This window comes from Scyliorhinus canicula, chromosome 16 (assembly GCF_902713615.1).
Source record: "Scyliorhinus canicula chromosome 16, sScyCan1.1, whole genome shotgun sequence".
Classification (NCBI taxonomy): domain Eukaryota; kingdom Metazoa; phylum Chordata; class Chondrichthyes; order Carcharhiniformes; family Scyliorhinidae; genus Scyliorhinus; species Scyliorhinus canicula.
Window position 1 is genome coordinate 52666911 of NC_052161.1, and position 13239 is coordinate 52680149.

At 41.5% G+C, this 13239-nt stretch overlaps 1 protein-coding gene across 9 annotated transcripts in view; it reads left to right on the forward strand.

Annotated features, from left to right (window-relative positions):
- The window catches only part of blnk (B cell linker), a 297279-nt gene that overhangs the window by 182567 nt on the left and 101473 nt on the right, over positions 1-13239 (forward strand). For 5 of the 9 annotated variants that reach the window (XM_038821614.1, XM_038821617.1, XM_038821616.1 and 2 more), the window contains 4 exons: positions 3041-3106; positions 7001-7057; positions 10017-10063; positions 11511-11557. In XM_038821614.1, the coding sequence (XP_038677542.1) occupies positions 3041-3106; positions 7001-7057; positions 10017-10063; positions 11511-11557 (217 nt within the window). Of the gene's footprint in view, positions 1-3040; positions 3107-7000; positions 7073-10016; positions 10064-11510; positions 11558-13239 lie in introns of those variants that run through there. The other 4 variants (XM_038821615.1, XM_038821621.1, XM_038821620.1 and 1 more) reach the window with 2 other exon arrangements.

Consider the following 13239-nt stretch of genomic DNA (forward strand, 5'->3'; position numbering starts at 1 on the left):
TGATATTTTCCCTTCCCTCTTTCTGACAGTGTTGACCATGGCTGGGTTACAATTCCACATAGGAACCACTGGTACTCCTAATAAAGGCCCGGAGGACAACAGAATCTGGGCCGGGATTCTCCGACCCGGTGCCGGGTCAGAGAATCCCCGGGGAGACGCGAGAATCGCGCCCCACCGCCATTATCCCAGTAACGGGGCAGCACGGTGGCACAGTGGTTAGCATTGCTGCCTACGGCGCTGAGGACCCGGGTTCGAATCCCGGCTCTGGGTCACTGTCCGTGAGGAGTTTGCACATTCTCCCCGTGTCTGCGTGGGTTTCACCCCCACAACCCAAAGATGTGCAAGATAGGTGGATTGGCCACACTAAATTGCCCCTTAATTGGAAAAAAATAATTGGGTACTCTAAATTTAATTTTTTTGGAAAAAATAATTGGGTACTCTAAATTTATTTTTTTGGAAAAAATAATTGGGTACTCTAAATTTATTTTTTAAAAACCCTCCCAGTAACCACTGACACCTTCCCCAAATTCCCAGTAACCACTGACACCCTCCCTGAACCCCCCTGTAGATACTGGTGTACTCCCTTAACCCACTGTGCAAACACTGTACACACCCTGTAAACATTGACGGGCATCATGGCATGTTGTGTGAGTGTTTGTATGGGGTGTGATTGTATGGGGTGTGAGTGGGGTGTGAGTGTTTGTATGGGGTGTGAGTGTTTGTATGGGGTGTGAGTGTTTGCATGGAGTGTTTGGGGTGTGAGTGTTTGGGGTGTGAGTGTTTGGGGTGTGAGTGTATGGGGTGTGAGTGTATGGGGTGTGAGTGTATGGGGTGTGAGTGTGTGTATGGGGTGTGAGTGTTTGCATGGAGTGTTTGTATGGGGTGTGACTGTATGGGATGTGAGTGTTTGTATGGAGTGTTTGTATGGGGTGTGAGTGTTTGTATGTGAGTGTTTGTATGAGGTGTGAGTGTTTGTATGGAGTGTTTGTATGGGGTGTGAGTGTTTGCATGGAGTGTGAGTGTTTTGGGGTGTGAGTGTTTGCATGGAGTGTTTGTATGGGGTGTGAGTGTTTGCATGGAGTGTTTGTATGGGGTGTGAGTTTGTATGGGGTGTGAGTGTTTGCATGGAGTGTTTGTATGGGGTGTGAGTTTGTATGGGGTGTGAGTGTTTGCATGGAATGTTTGTGTTTGCATGGCTTGTGTGAATGGCTTGTCAGTGTTTGCCTGAATCTTGTGTCAGTGTTTACAGGGTGGGTTCAGCAAGTGCTTCAGGTTTGCAGGGTGGGTTCAGGGAGTACGTCAGTGTTTGCAGGGGGGTTCATGGAGTGTGTCAGTGCTTACTGGGAGTTCCGGAAGTGTGTCAGTGCTTACTGGGAGGGTGTGGGTCGATTCATCCGGCGATCTTCATGACATCTAACCAGTCTGGGATGATGTACTGTCAGGGCTGAATGGGACCAATGGATTGCATACGAGAGCACAGTTGTCAGCACTGTTGCTTCACAGCGCCAAGGACCCAGGTTCGATTCACGGCTTGGGTCACTTTCCTCCCGCAAGTCTCGAAAGACAAATTGGACTTTCTGAATTTTCCTTCACTGTACCTGAACAGACGCCGGTGTAGCGACTATGGGATTTTCAGTGACTTCAAACCGACTTGTAATACTAATAAAGATTATTATTATTACTGTGCCAAGTCTTTCATTTAATGGCAATCCTGTGATGGTTTTAGGCCATTTAATATTGATGATTAAACATGGGTAAATGCTAAATAAGGTTCTATTAACATAGAAACAACACTGTCCAACTTTTAAATAAAACCACCTTCAGTAATGAACACAGGTATTTCAAAGTTGGATAAACTTGACTATTCAATTAGGTTTGTTCATCGACTAAACTTCTAAATTATAAACACTGACACATTTGCTGAGCCCCCGTAAACACTTACACTCCCTGAATGCCCCCGTAAACACACTGTAAACTCTGACACATGACCGGAACCCTCCTGTAAACACTGAAACCCTCCACACTGCAGGACTGAAGAAACTTAGGAAAAAGTCCAGCACATGGCAAAAGCATCAGCACAAAATAAATCACTAAACACAAAACAAGAAGATTCAAGAATTCAGGAACAAAGAACCTCACCCACAAGGTCCTATTTTTAAGGGAGTTCTCATCTCCTGCGTCATTGGCTTCTAATTCTTAGCTGGGACCTCCCGAATACCCCAACGTACCTGCTAGGTGGTCCTCGAGCCACCCCTCATAAGGGCAGGGCACACCTGGGCCCAATCCCTTGCAGTGTGAACGTGCCACCCGGGCATCTTGGTACTTCCAGCCAGACACCTTGGTACTGCCACAAGGGCACCCAAGGGTGACATCCTGGCACAGCCTGACAGTGCAAGGGTGGAAGTGGGAGTGCCAGGGTACCACCCTCCCCAGAAGCCTCTGATGGCCTGGGAGACCTGCCCAGGTGCTGTTACGCTGTTTGTGTGGACGAGTACTAAAAGGCGCCATTGCTAGGCCTCCCAGGTGTTTGATCCCGGGCTTTGGGAGACTCCAGCGCAGACATATATAAGTGAGGCTAAAAGCTCATTTATCTTTGCAAATCTGGATCCCACCCAAATCTCGCAAGGTCTCCCGATGCTGCAAATCTCGTGACTGGCCTCTCGCGAGATCTAAGGGCCTCATCGCATCCCAAGTTGACGCTATTAGATTGTTGGATTGAGCCCAGAGTCTGAATAGTTTTAAGACTGACGTAGATAGGTTCTTGATAAACAAAAGGGTGAAAGATTATCGGGGCCATGCAGGAATGTAGGCTTGAGGGTACAATCAAATCAGCCATGATCTTATTGAGTAACGGAGCAAGCTCAAGGGGCTAAGTAACCTGCTCCTGCTTCTAATTCATACGTTCTCTTTTTTTTCCTTTTACAAAGCTGCCTCAGTGTTCATGTTCAAGTGTTAATATAGAACTATATGGCCCCCTTCTGCACTGTATGGTTACAAAGTTCTATTATAAAGTTTAATTTCTTGCATTTCTTATTCACAGGCAAATTCAAAAGATTGTTCATGATATCCAAAAGAATGATGGTGGATTTATGAGCAGGTTTAAAAAGTAAGTTTGAATTTTGGCTTAAATCTAATTGCTGATTGGATATCAGCCATTGGTCTTCGATATGATCATGAAATAACTATAGCGTAAAAATGTTTATTTTTGCTCCAAAAATATATGCAGCACAACTTTCATTATTTCACTTACCTTTCTCTGTATAAATCTGGAGTTCTCCCCATTACTAATCACTTTGAATGTATTCAATCAGACAACAATCGACTGCTCTTCATAAGGGGCACATGCCATCTCTGTCTGTCAAATGCATTCATCCCTGTTAAATACCAAATTAGTTCTAAATTCATTAGAATTATGACCTTCATGATGAGGAAAACAAATTTAGAATGTAAAATTCCAAATTACTGTCACTTTATCACTTTGCTGTAGCGTGTGTTCCTCCAACTCTGGCCCTTATGGCATTGACTTCCTTCACCCTGTCACTAGTGCCTTCAGATAGCCAAGATCTAAGCATTGGAATCCCCTCCCTAAACCTCTTCACTTCTCAACCCTTCTCACCTTCTTTAAAGAGCTCCATGAACCTACCTTATAGACTTGATTTTGGGTACCTATCCTTATATTTCCTTTCACTCAATATAAATCTTTGACTAATTATTGTCCTGTTAAGTACCTTAGAATGTGTTCTCTAAGCTGCCAAATTGTTGTTATGCATTATCCATCAGAATGTTGTAATTTATTTATGTATAGTTTGCCACATTTATATATTATTTGAAAGTGACTATTTAGTTAAGGAGGAATATGCATCAGGTGTTATAAGGTATTGTACTCTGCTTCATTCATATATTTTATACAGTTAGTTCCATGAAAAAGCTTTTGAAAAATAACTTTTTTTTCAACAGCCAAAATATTCTTAAATTCTCAAAGGAATTGCCGAAAAATCCTACTATGTTTATGGTTTTTCTGGATGATGTTTTGTTTTATTATTGTTACAGTTTATGGAACAGATGCAATCCTTTTTCAAGGAACCTTTTCTCTCCCTTTCTCTGACGAAACCACAAGCGATGCAAAATGCACTCGAAATAGGCTTCACCCATTTTGCCCCGAGTCCAATCATATTTACGGGTTCCAGTTATTAACACACTCTGCCTGTGCCCCTCTTGCAGGATTCCCCCTTGGAATTGGCTTCTGTCCAGAATTAGGACAAGAATCATGATGGCTGCTGAAGTGCAGAGACGACTGCAGCAGTGGTGATGGTTGCTGACCTTGAAACTTTCTGGCTGTTCTCCAAAGACTGCACAGCAGACGATATGTCCAGCGTGACTGATCTTCTTTCCTTTTGTTGATGGGTGGCTGGATTCTCCAGTTTTGGAACGATGTCCCCACGCCATTGTTAAAACTGTGGCCTTTCACGACAGAAAAACTGGGGGGGAAAGGGGCACATATTCATAGCCCTACAGGGACCCGGCGTGAAACTAGCAGCTTTTGCTCCAGCGGCCACGCCATGTTCCATGGCGGACTCAGACCGCGGAACTGGACCCTCCAAATAGTGCCCCAGATCGGCCGCGCACCCAACCCGGACCGCCCGCCCAATATTAGGCCCCCCCGATCTCCGATCGGCCCGCCTCAGACCATCAAGACCACATTAGATCCACGCCGTCTGGACTTCGGCAGGTCAGGGGTGGAGAATGGTGGGGTGGGCCTCCAGCAATGGCCGCAGGTAGGCGATACATGGCGCGGCGTACCCGTACTTCAGGAACTGGCACCGGTCCTGATTTAGTGCGCCAAAATGGATTTTCCTCTCCGGCGCTGGCCACGATTGCGCCATTGAGGTGCGGAGAATCCAGCCCAGGATGTTTAGAGGAGGATGGGAGGAAGATACTTACAGCCTCTTCAAAGGTTCTCCTTTCTGAGAAGACTGGATTTTTTCAAAGGCCCGCTATCATTGGGCTTTTCACCACTTCAGGCCTCATCCATTGAGACGGTGTTTTGAGTTAACTCTCACTTGTAGTGTAGTTAACTGCTCCTGCGGGTTTCATTTGGCAGCTTTCACCCAGGGCTGAAATACCCCCCACTAGAAACAGAGTGGGAAATACTTTGAATGACAGATCTCTGCCTTTTTTCCTTCTGTCCTGTGTATAGAAATGATACATCTGGGCAACAGTTGCAGGTGCGTGAGTCTTTAAAAAAATTTTAAAAATAAATTTAGTGCACGCTATTAATTTTTTTCCAATTAAGGGGCAATTCAGCGTGTTCAATCCACCTACCTTGCACATCTTTGGGTTGTGGGGACGAAACCCATGCAAAAACGGGGAGAATGTGCAAACTCCACACGGACAGTGACCCAGAGCTGGGATCGAACCTGGGACCTCGGGGCGTGAGGCAACCGTGCTAACCACTTGCGCCACCGTGCTGCCCACAACTGCCCCTTCATAAGGATAACAATAGGGACGGAAAAACCTGGCTGTGTTGTTGTTTTATTTTCCTACTCGATGAGCACTGACACCTATGTCACATAAATTGTGCATTGACCCTGGAACTTGCTTCGTCATTTTGGCACTGTTATGCACTGCATAAACTCACCTGAAACACTTTCACATATGTCAGACTGACTTATATATACAGAAATTTTGACAACTAGAATTATGGAGTTGCATTCTGCCCTCAGGAATTGAAATTGTTGTAAATGAATGTTAATTACGAATCTGATTGCTTTTTCTGGTGTTGGCAGGTTTGTTGGAAATTTGTAATTATTTTTATCATGGACATAAAAAGCTTGAATACAATAACTATTCGTCGCTGAATTGGATTTACAAGTATCAAAGGGTTTTTATTTCTGTATAACTAAACCATCATTATGTAACCTATTTATCATCATTTTTCTCCAGCCCCATTCTCTTACTCTGATTGGGAAATCTAACCTCACAGTGAGCAACATCATTTTGAAAGATGAAAATGTGACCTTTGACCTCCCAGCCCTGATCTTTTCATCCTTCTTGTATTGTATGAATCTTCTGTAGCTTTCACCCAAAAGTTTTGTTTGTTCCAATCTGATTAATTTGAGAATTGCATTGCATTTCTTGTTCCTTAAAATGATTACGTGCACCATATTTCCATTTCTTGCTGAATGTTTAAGGGAAGTTAACTAAATATTAAGAATTCACGTCGAGAGACCTAGAATACAAGACCAGGGATGTACTTCTGAAGCTGTATAAGGCTCTGGCCAGACCCCATTTGGAGTATTGTGAGCAGTTTTGGGCCCCATATCTGAGGAAGTCTGTGCTGGCCTTGGAAAGGGTCCAGAGGAGATTAACAAGAATGATCCCTGGAACGAAGAACTCGTCGTATGAGGAACGTTTGAGCATTCTGGGTCGGTATTCGTTGGCGTTTAGAAGGATGAGGGGGGATCTTATTGAAACTTACAGGATACTGAGAGGCCTGGATAGAGTGGATGTGGAGAGGATATTTCCACTTGTAGGAAAAACTAGAACCAGAGGACACAATCTCAGACTAAAGGGACGATCTTTGAAAACAAATGAGGAGGAATTTCTTCAGCGAGAGGGTGGTGACTCTGTAGAACACTTTACTGCAGAAGGCTGTGGAGGCCAAATCACTGAATGTCTTTAAGACAGAGATAGATAGGTTCTTGATTAATAAGGGGATCAGGGGTTATGGGGTGAAGGCAGGAGAATGGGGATGAGAAAAATATTAGCCATGATTGAAAAGCGGAGCAGATCGATGGCCGAGTAGTCTAATTCTGCTCCTATGTCTTATGGTCTGATGGTCTAATGCTTCCAACAGGAGATTTAGTGAGAACAGGTGATTTTCTGAATCTTCCCTAAATCTAACAAAACCACATCCTGATTATTTTGTGGGAAATGTACTCCTATTTTTGCTAATAACATCTTCATTTGCTAAGCTGTGAGCCTTTCCTCTAACTCACAGGTTCCAAAATGAACAAGTGGCCGTGATGCGTAAAACTGGGAAAAGTACTTGGGATCGGTATGAATGAACAAAGAAAGTCTGTTTTCTTTCTCTGCAGCGTGCTATTGAACTTGTGTGTTAATATAGCCAAGGACCTTTTTTTAAACCAGCATATATAACAGGCAATATTTAATCTGCTTGTTTGCCTTTAACTTTACTGGTACTAATGCATATTGTAGAATATGGAATAATCACAACAGTTAAATATTTTGGGGCCTATAATTTTTTTATTTCCATACATTCAAAATGGTATTGAGTTGTAAATTTGGGAGCAAAAGAAAGATTTATGTAATATTCCATCCAAATATAGCAAAGTATCATATTTCCTTGAGTATGAGTTTTGATTGCACTTTATTAAAATGAACAAAAAATATCAAAACTATACACATTTTGATGTTTTAGGGTCAGAAGCAAGTATAAAGGCGAGTTTTACAGTTAAGATAGAAACAAGAGCTATTTAAGTACTTTGGTTTTAGCTCCTCAGCATTAGTTCCTGCTGAGATACTTTGACCTCCAGCTGGGTACCATATGAAGCACACGTGTATCCATATCGACACTTCCTCATTGGTGAACTGCACCTTAATTTCAAGGGAAGAGACCCTTTAACTACTTTTCCCTCTCTGAGGTGGAGTGCTTTGCTGGTGCATCGTTCTCCACTCCGGGACGTAACCAAGACTGGTGAGTCCATATACCGACTGGTATTCAGATTTGAATTTCTGATTCGGAGCTCTGATGTATGCAAAGAACCTAAAGTGAAATTGTAATGTTTGATAAGGTATTTACAGGCCCTGCTATTTAAGAATGGAGGGTCAGTGGAAGTGTTTTTTTAAAGATAAGATAAAGCTGAAGAACTGCACTAGGAAATCTTAATATAAACAGAAAAAGCTGTTAATACACAGAGGTTTGGGCACTTACATAAAGAGAAAATCAAATGAGATGCGTTGCTTTATAGTTAGTTCTGAAAAAGGCAAGCTATTATTCAAGGAAATGTGGTACATTTGGACAGTCTCTCTGTAAATTGTTGGTTTTGTGAAACTGTCCTAATACTTTAAGTGAAAAGAATACTAAAACCCACTGACTTCCCAAACCTTTTGCTGGAATTCATGAGATCGCTCATGATTTAATTGTTCCAAATTTCCAGGTCCATTTATCTCTCACAAGTGATCATTCCTTTGTACAATTAGAAAAGAAAAACTAACCTGGTGAAGCTAACAGTGCTGTTATATTGAAAGTTAATACAACAGCTAAACCTTTACTAAAAATTGACTAAAAATATTTTATTACCGTAGTAGGTGTTATGGGTGCGCAGACAGGTAATGGAGATATTCTGTTCCAGTTTAATATTTGAGGCCTCTATTAAAATGAAACAGGTTCATTTAATCTGAAGAGGAACATGTTGGTAAACAGCAATCATTCGCTTCCTTTTGGGCATGTGATAGCCCGTTTTTCTGGCTCATTGTTGAATGGACAATGCTGCATTATGCGTTAAGGAATAGTGTTTTAAACTGTAGAATTCTAAATGTTTACATTATTTAGATTAGTCTAGGAAACTTTTACAATAAGACATGTGGGCCTAATAGTTTGCAGCACAACATAATAACATCAACTTTGCAAAAATAAATTAACCACATTTACTAATGCACCTATATATAGCAAGTTGTTGCCAATAAGGTTATTTTGTATATTTTAAGATGAGGTTAGTCTTGGCTCAATGGTATCACTCTTGTCTTGGAGACAATTAAACCCCACTCCAGAGACTTCAGCACAATCTCGACTGACACTCCAATGTAGTACTGAGGGACTCCAGCATTGCCTGTGGTCCTGTCTTTTGGATGGCATTTTAAACATCCCAGGTGGGGGTACAACATCCCACTGCTTCATGGTCAGAGCAAAGGAATTCTCCCAGTGTCCTTGCCATTAATCATCCCTCAGCCAACATCACTAAAACAGATCAATTGGTAATTTATCCCCTTGCTCTTTGCAGGACCATATGTGTACATTGGCTGCCATATATTCTTATCTTGTAAAGGTGACTACATATTCTATTGGTTGTGAAGTAATTTGGCATATTAACAGAAACCCTCCATTAGGTGCTCCATATGCTTGTATCCTAGAGCCTTATTACTGTAGGAAAACAGAATCCTACGATCCAATTTAGAGGGACAGCTGGACAGATTATGTACATTGCACAATCTGCCCAGTTGAACCAGAGAATGAAGTGGAAGAGACCCAAAAATGTCCAAATAAAATGATTTTTCTTGTGTTAGCCAGACCATGTGCCTTTCAGGTTCCATATAACTGCTGACATCCTGGGCTTCCCACTCATTAACCCCTCACTATTCCCCTTTTCCTGGACCAACTTTTCTCCCTTCTTTCTTTCTACCCATCTGACGGTGGACAGGCCTTGTGGGAGTCAGAAGTTGAATTTCTCACAACAGAAATCTTAACTTCTGACCTGCCGTTGTGGCCACAGTATCTTTGTGGCTGATCCAGTTAAGCCTCTGGGCTATCTGATATTGTGTTAGTCAGGAGTCAGTGAGCTGCAGCCCTCCAGTGTCATAGTAAATAGACAGAACCCTGAAAATGGATTAGGCCTCCATTCGGCAGGAAATGGTAACCACTTTTGTCTGTCTGCTCCATGTCTGAAATTTAAATCTACCCCAAATTCTCTTAAAGGGCATACCAGAGATTTGCAAGGAAGTAGATATATATATAATTCCATAAACTGTTACTCTAACCCAAAATATTTTTTCTATTTTCTTTATCAGGTGCTTTTCGAAGAACTAATATGAATGGCATACACTTTGAGAGTGAACCAAACACCATTATATTTCTAACATGCATGCACTAACTTGAAGGAGGCCTTAGCTCTAGTTAATCTCTGTGCACGTTGAAACCACTAACAGTTTGAAGTTCCACACTCCCAGATATTTTGTCTTGAATATAGAGGCATCCATTTTTCTTTTAATATTTTCAGATTCACAAAACATGCGCCACCTACTGTTCCACAGAGAGATTACTCAGGTAATGTTGTTTTTGAAGCACATCTTTCCATATGTGACTGGGTGAGAGAAAACATGCAGAGCATATAGCCAGCAGAGAACTGGAGAAAGTTAACTAAGTTTTATCCAGATATATTCCAGGAACTTTTGCGAACAATGTCCATTGGCATAGCAAGGATATATGTCTGGAAATGTTTGGAATGAGATTTACATTTTTAAACAAGATTACACTATGCATATGAAGCTATATTTATTTTTGAGTGAAACATGTTAAAAAATAAATTAGTTTAATTGCAATTGAGTGATATTGGCCTTGTCTTGATGAATACATATATGATCCTCCAGTCTAAATGATTTGCAATGTATTCTACTTTCTGTTGAATTTATTGCGAGCAGAGTTCAGTGTCTTAATTTAATGTCTTTTAATTCAAACCAAGTCCAGTTTTGTTGTTCAGCTGCAAAGGAAACTGTAGTTTGCCAGATGTTAAACTTTGATATACAGCTGTAAAGTGTGTATGTTTTTAAGGGGATTGTTATAAAATAGGAAAAAGAACCTGTGCTATATTCAGCATACGTTATTTTGTTATGCCACATATTATTTTGGAATTGAATTCATTCATCAGAAATGAAAAGATTAATATGTTAATCTTTTTCAAAATAAAGCTCATATAATAATATCACAAAGCCTGAAGAAATTAGCACAAAAGTGCATATTTGCGGTGATCTTGGCAGTATTACAGGAAAGTAATAGGTCCACCCACCGGCCCAACCCCTTCCCCAGAAAAAAATTACTGTTCCTCTGGGCCCCTTTGTAATCAATAAATAAATAAATAAAATTAATTCAAGCCTTCACATTTCAGGGATCCAGGCTATGATGCTGGCCCGGATCTCCAAATCCATTTCTCACATTGACTGGCCAGTATACCTGGTCTCATGTAGCATAGTGTTGTCGATTGTATACTGTATATATATTGTATATTACAGAAGACCAAACATGCAACAGCTTTCAATGTTTGGAGTCCCCAACCTGGTTGCCCCCTCTTGAATCACCAGCTTGTAAAGTGCACGTGGAGGCTTCACCTCCGACAAGCCACATGGGAACTCCTGTACAAGCAGGATTGAACTGGAAAGGCCAAGGATGTTTAGCTTGATAATTTATTTCATTATTAAAACTGTGTAAGGGCCAAGCTGCTACAATTTTCTATTTGCTTTATTTACTATTCAGATGTTAAAGACAAAACTAACTAATGGGTAATTTTCCTGGTTGGTCACCAAGACTAATGAAAACAGCCCCAATCTTTTCTTCCTCAGCATTCAAATCTCAGCCAAATCTTAGATTGTTTTATTTTACAAGTTATTCCAAATGAAGCTATGTGAATATTTGTGCTATACATATATTTATATATGCACACTCATTAAATTAGACTGTAACCTATTCAGTTCTCTCTTTTTCCTGTTCAATTAATTAGAAGGTGCTGAAGGACAAGAAGGAGGAAGATGGTCTGACAATGAATTTGTAAGTGTTTAGAACATTTCAAATGTTGTTGCTGCTATGATACCTCTGTTGAGAGATTTTCCAAAGTTGCAAAAGGGATACACTTTCAAGACGATGATTTGTTCCAAATATTCCTTCAATTAGATTTTTATTGATTCTATTTCTTAAAAACTGTGTGCTACAGTTTTTGAAACTCAACACCCTCTAGTGTTGCCCAGATAGTAAGGCAGTTTAGCCGTGTGGTTTCTCAACATGCTGAAGAAAGCCACAACTGTCAATTTTAATTGTTGAAAGACTTGACACGGATGTTACTTTTTCGTTCATTCACAGGATGTGGGTGTTGCTGGCAAGGACAACATTATTGCGCATCCCTAATTACCCTGGAGGAGGTGGTAGTGAGCCGTCCTCTTGAACTACTTCAATCTTTATGATATGAATGCACCCACAGTGCAGTTAGAAAGGGAGTTTCAGGGTTTTGACACAGTGACAGTGAAGGAAAGGCAATATATTTTCAAGCCAATTTGGGGTTTTATTTGGAAGGGAAAAGTGCAGGTGATGGGGGACCCTTATTCTCTAAAGGTTATAGGTTTGGAAGATGCTGATGAAAGCAAGGTGCTTGGAGTGTATCTTGTAGATACTACCCCCACGGTGCACTGGTGGTGCAGAGAATGGATGTCTAATGTGGTAGTTGAGATTCCAGTCAAGTGAGCTGCTTTGACCTGGATGGTGTGGAGCATCTTGAGTGTTTTTGGAACTACACTCACCCAAGAAACTGAAATGTATTTTAATTCATTCACGGGATGAGGACTTCACTGCCCAGGCCAGCATTCATTATCCATCCCGAATTGCCCTTCAGAAGGTGGTGGTGAGCTGCCTTCTTGAACCATTGCAGTCCATATGGTGGAGGTATACCCACGGTTTTGTTAGGGAGGGAGTTCCAGGATTTTGAACTTGTGTTCCATCGCACACCTGACTTGTGCCTTGGAGATGGTGGACAGGCTTTAGGGAGTCAGGAGATGAGTAACTTGACAGACCAGCAGAATTCCCAACCTCTGACCTGCTGATGTAGCCATAGTGTTCAAATGCTTGCACTGGTTAAGTTTCTGGTCAAAGAAAACCCCAAGATGTTAATTGTAGTGGATTAATCAATGGCAATGCCTTTAAACGTAAAGGGGAGATGGTTAGATAATTCCCTGTTCGTTGATGATCAATGCCTACCATTTTTGTAGCACAAATAATACTTGCCGTTTACCAACCCATGTCTGAATGTTGTCCAGGTCTTGCTACAGGAAGCACAGACTGCCTATCAGTAGTTTTATGGATAGGATTGAACACTGAACATTCATCAGTGAGCATCCCCATTTCTGACCTTAAAATGAATGGAAGGTTTGATGAAGTGACTGAAGATGATTGGACCTCAGCACTATCCTGAGGAACTCCCTGGTGGGACTGAGATCATAGGCCTATAACAATGACAACCACCTTCCTATGCAGGAGGTATGACTCCAAAGTGATTCCCATTGAATTAATTTTTCTAAGACTGCCTTGATGTCAAGGGCAGTCACTCACACCTACCTCTGGAATTCAGCTTTTTGCCCATGTTTGGACCAAGGCCTGGAGCCAAGTGATCTCGGCAGAACCCAAACTGAGCACTGGTGAACAAATTATTGCTGAACAAGTACTGCTTGATAGTACTGTAGACA